Source organism: Ixodes scapularis, unplaced genomic scaffold (genome assembly GCF_016920785.2).
Source record: "Ixodes scapularis isolate PalLabHiFi unplaced genomic scaffold, ASM1692078v2 PGA_scaffold15__6_contigs__length_5221840, whole genome shotgun sequence".
NCBI lineage: Eukaryota > Metazoa > Arthropoda > Arachnida > Ixodida > Ixodidae > Ixodes > Ixodes scapularis.
This window is the reverse complement of record NW_024609841.1, coordinates 3798954-3809642: the sequence shown is the minus strand read 5'-3', so window position 1 is coordinate 3809642 and position 10689 is coordinate 3798954. Positions and strand designations below refer to the sequence as shown.

General features: G+C 48.0%; 2 protein-coding genes across 2 annotated transcripts; one reads left to right on the top strand and one right to left on the bottom strand.

Annotated features, from left to right (window-relative positions):
- The first annotated feature begins 660 nt into the window (after positions 1-660).
- LOC121835618 lies at positions 661-2433 on the top strand. The gene has a single exon (XM_042290051.1). The coding sequence runs from the start codon at positions 661-663 to the stop codon at positions 2359-2361; it is 1701 nt and encodes a 566-aa protein (XP_042145985.1). The 3' UTR covers positions 2362-2433.
- Positions 2434-9034: 6601 nt separating this feature from the next.
- Positions 9035-10048, bottom strand: LOC121835637. Its single transcript, XM_042290067.1, has 2 exons — positions 9834-10048; positions 9035-9746 (listed from the first exon to the last, which is right to left on the bottom strand). Exons 1-2 carry the CDS (start codon positions 10046-10048, stop codon positions 9035-9037), a joined length of 927 nt encoding a protein of 308 aa, XP_042146001.1.
- Positions 10049-10689: the final 641 nt, after the last annotated feature.

Genomic DNA, 10689 nt, shown 5'->3' with positions numbered 1-10689 from the left:
CTGAAGGGAGGAGAGAAAGAGCTTGCTTGGCCGCCGCCGCGCAACGCTTCCTAGTTTTCCCCCGTTTCCGCACGTTCGTACGTTCGTGAGGTAAAAATGGCGCCGACTAAGCGCAAAGCGATATCTCTGGAGGTGAAGCAGCGAACAGCAATCGCGACGAAAAATCACATCGAGCGACTGCGAAAGTAGTGACGACGACGGCGGCGACGAGAACACCCCGCCTCCAATGTCTTCACAAAATGCCCTGCTCTCCATCCAGTCGCTGGTCGGTTTTGTGCACGCAAAAGGACTGCCGCCAGCGTACGCGCAACAACTGGAAGCAATGCACACGGAAATTGTCAAACTTCAGCTCAAGCAAGCGCAAATTTCCGACTTTTTTAAGCATGCTTAAATTATTTTATAGTCATTTTCGTACCTTTTAATAAAGCCTTCGGTTTTCTTTGCCTCGGCTCGCGTTGTACGACCTGATTCACTCATCGCCCGTAAGTAACTTCTCTTTGTGTTTTTTTTTTGTCGGTCCAGATATAACGATAATCGGCTATAACGATTGGATTTTGCGGTTTTCTCAATATCGTTATAAGTGGACTGCACTGTACTGTGCCAAGCGTGTTTGCATTTAACGTAGCGAAAAGACCCCCAAGGAAGGCGCCCCTTCAAAGGATGCCACCGACACCCAAGATTCCCACAGCGGAAAAAGGTGCAACAGACTACACCAGCACGGACGGCGTCGCCAGCGAAGCTAAAACAAGTGCTACGACCGTTAACGAAAGTGTCGACGGAAACCTAACCAGCTATGATGTCGCAGTTGAGGGCAGTTCTGCCGACGAAAACAGAGGGGACACGATGGTCGATGACACAATGAACGCCGCCGTCGACGCTGACGAAAACGAAACCAGCTACGCTGTCTCCGTTGAGGAGAGTGCTCCCGACGAGAACACAAGGGACATGATCGACAACACAGTGAACGCTGCCGCTGACATTGACAACGCCGTTAATGAAGACGGCACTGAAATCATCACTAACACGACCGCCGCCTCAGTTGCAATCTGCGACTCCTCGATGGCCGACGACGCCACCGATATGGACGGGACTGAAACTTTTGCCACCAACCTCCCTACAGATTACACCATAGTTGAGTTGGTGCCCATCACTGAATTACGACGGCTGGAGGAACAGGCTGCATCCCAAGCACAGGTTATCAAAAACTTGCAGATTCAACTGAACAGGTGCAAAGACCAGTTAACACAAGCTGAAGACACCCTGCATCATGCCCAAGCAGAGCTTCAGGCCGCTCTCGCCAAGTGTAGCTCTTTAGAGAAACATGAAGCAGAACTTAAAGAAACTAAGCATGCCCTGTGTAAGTGCCGAAGAGAGCTTGAGCTTGCGCTACAACAGTGTAAAACACTAGAGGCAAAATCAAGTCGCAGATTTTCCATCGATTGTTTTAAGGACAGCCCAGCTGATGTACTCTTCTACACCGGCCTTCCAAGCCATGATCACTTCATGCGTCTTTTAAGGTTCTTAGACCCAGGTGAGGACGGCGAGAATGTAAAAGTTTGGTCCACCACCTACAGTGACAAAGCCAGAAAAGCCGGAAGGCGCTCGATTTTGTCTCCCGCTGAGCAGTTCTTTTTGCTACTCGTCCGCCTCCGTCTTGGACTCTTTGAAAGAGATCTTGCTTACCGCTTTCGAGTTTCTAAGGCTACAGTGTCAAAGGTGTGTATAACGTGGATAAGCTATGTGTATCTACACCTTGGTCAGCTGCACCTGTGGCTGCCAAGGGAGGCTGTGGATGACGCAATGCCACCTGCATTTAAAGATCGCTACCCAACGACAAGGGTCATCTTAGATGCAACCGAGGTAAAGTGCGAAGCCTCCAGCTCGCTCGTGCTGCAGTCGGCTACTTTTTCTCCATATAAATCTACAAACACGTTTAAGGGGTTGATCGGCATTTCTCCCGATGGGACAGTAACATTCATATCTGAGCTGTTCACTGGTTCAATGTCAGACAAGGAATGTGTAGAAAAAAGTGGTTTCCTCAAGCTGCCCTTTGATGACGGCGACTCAGTGATGGCTGATAAGGGTTTTAGGATAGAGGAGATGCTGAAAAAAATCAATGTTCGACTGAATATACCCCCATTCCTTCGTAAAGGTTACTTGACGACTGAAGAGGTAAAGGAGACAGAACAGATCGCTTCTCTCCGCATTCACGTGGAACGACGAATTCAAAGGATTAAGAATTTCCACATATTTGACCGGCCGGTTAAGATTTCACTTGCTCCAGTTGTCAGCGAAATGTGGGCGATTTGCGTGGCTCTCACCAACTTCCAAAGTCCTCTGATGAAAGCCTCCGATGACTAAAGCATTTGGCTCTCTTAGAAAAAGCTCCTCTTTCTACAGTGATTTGTCTACCCTCAGTAAGTAAATGTCAGTGTGAGGTAAATGCTTTGCCACTTTGTGAATAGTCTTTTGTCATGAATAAAGAGACAGTATTTGAATGCAAGGTATGCACTGAAGCAGCGTGCCTTCATGCTTTATTCCTCTGCCGTTTCAAGTTTCAACTAAACAAAACAAAAAAAATGAGGTAGACTTATACCTCCCTATATAACTTTATTTACAAAGGCTGCACCGCTAATAATTCACAAAATTTATAGAGCTGGGCTGGTGCACATTACGTTATACACTGCTAACAGTTCCCTAAATCAAACAAGATCAAAGCAAACAATATGAAGGCTCATGGTCTCGACAACAGTGCAAACAGTGTTCTTGAAAATAAACTAAGCAAGGAAAATGACCAAGGAAGGTCAAGGCGTGTACCCAACTGGCAGTGCAAACATTCGCCGACAAGCCTAACAGCTGCACTGACAGTTACGCATAGGGGAAAGGCTCTGCAACTGCCGTAGCTTGTCATTAAATGCCCGTGTTGCAAGTTGGAACACTCTTATTCTCTATTAGTTTTTTTTTAGTTACTGTCCGATATTTTTGTAGGCTAAATCGATGCGAAATGAATGAACGCTCATGATCTCGATAACAAACAAACAATGTTCTCGAAAAAAACACTAAGAAAGGTAGCAAAGATGACCAAGGCAGGTCGAGGCGTGTACTCAACTGGCAATGGAAACATTCACCGACAAGCCCCAACGGTTGATTGGACAGTTATGCAATAAGGAAAGGCTCTGCAACGGTCATAGTTTGTCAATAAATGCCCATGTTGCAAGTTGGAACAATCTCTTATCCTGTATTAGATTCTTTTTAGTTACTGTCCAATATTTTTGTAGTTTAAATCGATGCGAAATTAATGAAACCTCATGGTCTCGACAACAGTACACAGTGTTCTTGGAAATACACTAAGAAAGGTACCAAAAATTACCAAAGCAGGTTGGGGCGTGTACCCAACTAGCAGTGTAAACAATCGCCGACAAGCCCCAACGGTTGCATGGACAGTTATGCCATGGCCAAAGGCTCTCCAACCGTCGAGTTTCGTTAATAAATGCTTCTTCTGTCGGTAGCAAGCATAGCCTATTCTGCACCATACTTTTTTTGCTTTCTGTCAGTTATTCTTGTAACTTAACTAGCACCCTCTTGACCAGGTCGAGGTTCTCTCTGGTCTGACCTACCCACTTGATAGGGTAGTAGAGTCTCAAAATAAAACTTGTCGAGCACCTCCTTGCACTTAATCCAACTAGAAGGGCAAAATCGAATCCGTTCTATGATCAAGAAGTTCTGACAATATACCACAAAATCTCCCCAGGTAACGCCAGAAAGGGCCATCTGTCCCAATAGCTGGTAGTAATGGCTATGGTCACGCTTTAGCCTGTACACACCTGCGGCATCCTTTACTACAAAAAAGCTCTTAGAGTCGGGAGTGGCACAGTTCCACATAGTGTAAGGGCACTTGACCTCGACAACCCCGTGAGGAGGTGTCTCGGCTGGATCAAAAACGCGCCTGTCTGGGGACGCTCCCAACCATGGCGAAGAGGGGTTCACCATGAGGCCACAGCAGGTAGTCTGGATCTGGTGACCACGAGACCGCAGAGTCTTTTCATAGTGCATCACGGCATGGGGCTCCTGGGTGATACCATGCCTGAAATAAACAAGTACAGCAAAAATGCTGTTATCAGGAATCTTCACTCCCAAGAGAGAGAATAGAAAATAAACAATCCCTGCTCCCCTGAAAAAAGATTAAAAAAAAAAAAAGATTATAGGCAAAGGGCACGACCAGCACTGTTACAGAAGATGGCAGGACAAAACATTACAGGTCTGGGTTCCGACTGTTTTGGAAAATATTCAACGGCTCTTTATGTTTCATTTTATGATCATCTGCTAATCCTCTCTTTGATGGCTACATTCTACTGTTTGTTTTCGGAACTGCCAAATGATCCTACCAGCTCGCAGGTTGACCTCTCGGCTATTAGGGCATGAAAGTGTGACAGATGCACAAATGCCGAACGCTATATGAAATGCCAAATGTCATACGAGACGCCAAAGGCAACCGGACACCAAACATAACTAGGCGCCGAAACTGAACGGACTGGATTCTCGTGCAGACTGTGGTCGTGACGAGTGAGGGCATGTGTTCTGCAACTCGTTTAATCGAGATGAACAAGTTTGGCAACGATTTACTGCAGTGGTGTATCAGGTTAGGTGAACTTGTGGGAGAGTGCCTTTCTTGTCAACGCATTGCGGTTAGGCTTAAGCATTTGCCGCGTCGCAAATGCGGAAGGAGTGGGGGAGGCAATGACAAGGCCAATTTTTATTTAGACGTGACTTATATTTGTCAAATGTTGCACATGATCCTTCATAGCCTTATTGTGAATCATTGAAGTGTGACAAAGGTTTTACAATGTCTTTTTGTGCCTACCCTGATGGCCTAAAGAGCTGAAGATAGCCTTCACAGGGTCACTTAAGCCTAGACAGCGATTACGAAGGAGAGCCGGCAAGGTACCGTCAGCTTCTGTCGTCTTTCTTCGGGTCATTTCGCTTGCCATGACAACATGAATTGACATTGCAAATAAACAATGTGCACTGAATAGACCTTTTGCAAAATCCCCCAAGCACCCCGGCCCGCACGCGAGGAATTGTGAGAGAAGCTGTCCCTCGCCGTTGCTACCGATTCCTGTCGCGCTGTTAGCTGTTCATTTTGGTTCAATTTGACCCACGCGCAGTCGAGACGAGCCGTTTAAGAATACCCGCGCACATGTCATAGGGCTAGGCGGAGCTCTGAATCAACAATCGCGACGCGAGAGCCGAGTGCGCTGTGATTTGGCCGCCCGCACTTGCTTCGTTGACTTGCACTGTAGTGTATGCCTTCGAGTGCCGCTTACTTGACCAACATACAGCACGCCGCTTTGCTGCCGCGAATCATTTGTCCGAATGTTTGCGAAGCTGACGCACATGCAACGCTGCGGCGCCTGACAACTGTGCGTTGCGGCGCGAGCCCTTCGCACGCGCCGGTGGCCCAGAGTCGCGGCTTGTATACATTGGTTGCACGTGACGTCATTCAAAGGGTGCTACGATGATCACCAGAGAGGAGGGCAAGAAGAAGCTCCGCTCTTATCAGGGCTCCCTTTTGTGCCTCCCGGATTTGCACAGTCGTCGCTATTCTCCCCCCAGAAAATTATAGAAGATTAGCCCGTCACTCAAAATTCTTACAAAAGCAGCTTCCCTCTCCTCCTCTTACATGGAGGCCAAAAATATGCGACGTGACGTCAATGCAACCTATGTATGTGCTTATGGTATTCCTTCTTAATCTATCTGCTAAGCGGTTGTCAGTTGCAAACAGCCTTTTCCAAGTGCTGACAACTGCGCGCCGCTGTGTGCAGTTGTCAGGCGCCGCAGCGTTGGATATGCCGAACGGTGTCACGGTTTCGCAGGCATTCGGACAAATGATTTGTGGCGACAAAGCAGCATGCTCTATCTTGGTCAAGTAAGTGGCACTCCAAGGCATACATTACAGTCGGCGGCGTCCACACAGAATGAATCGCCGCATGTCGCAATATTCATGCAAAGTTTTGCAGTGTAATGAGCCTCGGTAATTTCACTGAGGCCGTCAAGTAGTCAGACATTGCCAGGAAGACGTAGAATCAACAATTCCAACGCTTGAGAAACAGCATGGGGACTCACACTGACACCGACAACCTTATATAGCAAATGGTTTGTTTATGGGACGGCATGCTTCTTGCTCACACTCCACTGCGCATGTGCGGCACCGGTGGCATCCGCTAGGGGCGCTTTGGTTTGTTTGTGAACATGAATTAGTCTATAGGACCGTTAGTGTTAATCTCCGCTCTGTTGATCGACAAGTTGGTAGGTTTTGCACTCTGCCGGTTGCAGTGTTTTTGCAGGCCCTGGTACAGCTTAATAGCTTCGAACATCAACATTGATATCTAGAGTCACCGTTTGAGAGCTCCATCTGCCGTTTGGATCACTCAGTAGACGCTCCTTTGGAATCGAGGAAGCTGCTACTGAACGAACCAAATAAAAGCTTTGATTCAATGCGAGAATTTTTGCATGCATGCATAGCCAAGCTACTCTCCTCTGAGGAAGACCAAAATATCTGGGTAATGTACCTTCTAAAAGAGTTACATTGCATAGAAAAGTTAAGCACTCACTTGACTGCCCTGACTCGAGACAAGTCCTTCTCTTCAGTGAGGTTCCGAAGCCCGACATCAGTCCACGATTCTCTAATCAGGACTGCTCCAAAGTTGGACGCTGTGAGTCTGTTGGTGCGAGCAGCCTTCCATGTAGCGCTCTTTGACTGCTGCCGGCTGTTCTTCTCAAGCTGGCGTGCTTGGTCCGGAGTGAGAACCAGCTCCTAAGTGCACAAAGGCAAGATAATGGGCAACTGAAGGCTGGATATAGTCGGGAGCCTCTGTACCGGGGCTAAGACACCATGTGCTCCTTGATTTATATGAGATGGTTAGACCCAAGCAGAAATTCGGAGGTCAGTTAAGCAAGGAGAATTTTTTTTTGTTTATTAGATATATTGGAGATTTGTAGTAAGGGGGATTAAAAGATATTTATAGGAAGCGTGTGGCACCTAAGAGGACGCGCCGCTTCACCGCCAATGGTTGCATCGGCGTTGCACTGCGGGAGCCAAACCAGCGGAGTGGATGAGCACCGAGTTACTCCCATTCCCACCTTGTAGTATGCACATGCTCCATCCACGACTTGCAGCACAAGTCTTCCCACTCAAGGTCCTCAGTGTGTGTCAAAGCATCTCCTTGGCATTCAAAAACCTATCTGCATTCAGCGCTGCATCTCCTGGATTGAGTTGGAGCCCCCTTCACTCCGTCGTGTTCCTTTGTTTATCTGTTTCCGTTTTTGAATGATGAGTTTGCGGCACGCTGGTTTACCAGAACATGCTTTTAGAAATTGGTTGCGCGTCCGGCGACAGCTCGACAGCTACTACATATTCAGGAGCGAGTCAGTGCTTGATTACAAACATAACGTAAGTAGATTGCTTGTCCACGACTTACTGCGTGCTTCTCTGCTTATCTCTGTGTGTTTTCGGTGAGTCTGATGCAAAGTGGTTCGCCGAAACATGCTTCTACAAATTGGTTGTGCATCCGACAGCTCAACAGTTACCACATGACAAATTCATGGATCCTTGTGATTACAATATTGAACGTAAGTAGTTTTCGTTCCCATTTTAATTGGTCGCTTCTCATTCGCTGTCGACGCAGTAATGTATGAGAAACTGGACATAAAGATGAGGTAGCTTCTTGAGTTTGCACGTTTTTCGCCTGCGTGCGAATTAGTGGCTCCGTGTTTTCAAGTCTCATCGCTTCTGCAAAATGGTTAGTGTCAATGTGCTACTGCAGTGACTACAAAAGAGATCGGAGGCGGCGTCCAAACTGCTCCTCGATAGGGTGCTTCGATAAACGTCCCTCTGGTATAGATCCACCCTACTCCTCGAGGCTCGTGCTGGGTTACTTTTCCCAGGGCTGACCAGAAGCAGTCCCTGCCTTTTTGATAGCTACCTTCGTGGCCTCGAGGCAAGACGATAGACAAGCGGTCCCCGGTCAGCAGGTTGGAACCGAGGTGACCTGGGCCGGCTTGCTAGAACAGTGTCTCAGCTGAGACTGGGCGAAGGAAAGCACTGCAAAGGCTGGGGCGCGCGAGCGTCTTGAGACGGGACTTGAGTTCCGCTCAGCTCGTGCGCTGGCTTTGGCAGTGCTTTCTTTCACCCAGTCTCAGCTGAGACGCTGATTCTAGCAAGCCGGCCCTGGTGCCCTTACAAAAGAAAAGGTGGTCCTCCACTGGTGCATGCCACATGGCTTTTGTTTGTTTGGCATGAAGCAGCTTCATCGGATACTAATCGGGAGCTACACAGGAATCCAGAGGCTTTAGTACTAGCGGCTGAGCCGAGGAATGCTGACGCACGATTCAGTTGTTCCCCATTTCTGCAGTACTGCCCGTCTTTGAAGTATTTTATGTGACGAAAAACTAAAAACCTTCGTTCTGGGCAAAAAAATGTTTGTAATAATGTGCACAACTCACGAAGCAAAACCTCGTTTTCGACATTTCGGTGTTCCGCTCACCGTGTACGCAATGGGATCGCTACCCGCTCTTGCAGCCAGCCGTCCTGTTAGATAGCTCCGCCAAGACACGGCGGCGCCACCATCTTGTCTCACACCTCCTATGGCAGCTTGTTCTCTGCCATTTCTTTTTTGTGACACTGTGTTTTGAGGTTACGTACACAACCCGAGGTTTTGAAAGAAATTTGCGGGATTTCTGTTTGACACTAAAAAACAAAAATAAAATCAATAGAAACGAAAACACATACAGTAACTTGCGGTTAGGAATGTGCAGGGACTGTCTGGTGAAAAGTGGATAGGTCATGAAAACTACCATGACCCTTACTTTCAGCTATTATTAATGGTCTCATTGAAGGTACTCACTGATGCAAATTTTCCCATTAGATTGTGAAATATCTCTATTTCATATGTACTAATTCATTTCAGTACCCACCAAGGCATGAACCGTATTATACTCTTTGATCACTGAATATGGTATGTGACGATAAAGCAAGCTAGAACAATACCTTAAAAAGTGACCTTTCAGCATCACTGAGGCTCCGTGCACCAGGCCCGAAAGTGTCCGACAGGGGGAAAAGCACTGGCCAGCTGGGCAGTGCAGTGCTTGAGGCATCTCTGCCACAGGGAGCAATGTTCGGGCTGACATGCACCATAAACCCGTGTGGCGTGAGTGGTTGCTGGTAGGAGATGGGGCTGCCCTCGGGGACTTGTCCAAACATCGACGCTGTGCCCAGTACCTGCACAGTCCGCAGGTGTTTGGCAAAAGGGGAGTCCCCGAGGTTGCCGAGGTCATTTCCCAGGCGATGCATGGCCTGCTGCATGCCTGCCAGGTCTCTTGGTCGTTTTCTGGCGTCGTACAGCCTTGACCCCTGTGCTTTTGAAGGTCCTCCTTCCCGTGCACTTCTCCAATCCAGTTCCGCGACGCTGGCAGCACAGATTTGCGAACCACGGGGCCGACGCCACTGCTGCGGCAGCTCCGTGCACGTCACCTCGGGAGGTGCTTCCGTGTACCCCTGCCCCTTAAGGAGCACGATTAGCCTCAGAAGGGCTAAGGCGTGGTTACAAAGGCCTTCTTTTGCGGCGCACTGGCAGCTGCACTCCGAAATAGAGCCGTCCGCAGCGATCGTTGTCGACACGCTGTACGGCTTACCGGTCTTCCTTTGGCTTCGGTAGCACCGCCCTCGCACAACGACGGCGGTCGCATTCCTGCGTACGCAATATGCGGGCGTTAAAAGAGAATAACCTTAGGCTACTTAACGACCAGCGATCGCTAATGTGGAATCGTCAACTCACCCATTAAGACATGTCGTTTCCAGCGACGATGGCTCAAGGTAACTTTCCGTTACGAACTTGTAACTACGCCGCCGGTTACGGTCGCTCGTTTTCCGGGCGGCGTAGTACTCGTTAACCTTGTCGGTTTTGAAGTCCTGCGAGATCTTGCTTAAACTCTTAGTCCATACGAGGCTGGTAGCAGCAGAACTAGGACCAGCGACTACAACGGACGCCATATCAATGGCCGCTCCCCCCCAAACCAGCGTTGCCTGTCGTACTTCACAAGACCGCCAAAACAGGCGTCTCACAGTTGCCGGAAACGATTTCGGGAAGGGTCTATAATTTTCATGTGATGCCAGAAGGAGCATCACATGAAAATTGCTTTATATGGGGTGGGCACCCTATCTACCAGACCCAAACACGGGATCATATAAAGCAGTCTATATATGGTATATAAGGAATTGGGCAGATATGGATATATAAGGAATTGGGCAGATATGGGTGTATAAGGAATTGGGCAGATATGGCTATATCCATCCAGATATGGCCTGATTGTGCATATCTGCCCAATTCCTTATATATCCATATCTGTATTTTTTAATATAAGTCCAGATATGACATTTCTGTAAGGGAAACTAATGCGAAATTTTCTCGGTGAATTTGTAGTGGTTTCGGAGCGCTTTTTCGTTGGTACCTCCTTGAGCGTCCAAACGCGAGCTAGCATCTACTGCACTAAAGGAGCGAGCATGAAGAGCTTTTCGATCGCTCCAAATAAACCGAGGGAAATCCACACGAAGTAAATCGATACTTAGAGCAGTGTTTTACAAGTAACGATAACAAACTGGCATGATAAACCACATTTTTCAAGCAACAAGAA

Coding starts and splice junctions, on each gene's coding strand:
- LOC121835618 (XM_042290051.1), top strand. CDS start 661: ATGCCACCGACACCCAAGATTCCCACAGCGGAAAAAGGTGCAACAGAC.
- LOC121835637 (XM_042290067.1), bottom strand. CDS start 10,048: ATGGCGTCCGTTGTAGTCGCTGGTCCTAGTTCTGCTGCTACCAGCCTC. Junction 9,747..9,833: donor GAAACGACATGTCTTAATGG/GTGAGTTGACGA, acceptor TTGCGTACGCAG/GAATGCGACCGCCGTCGTTG.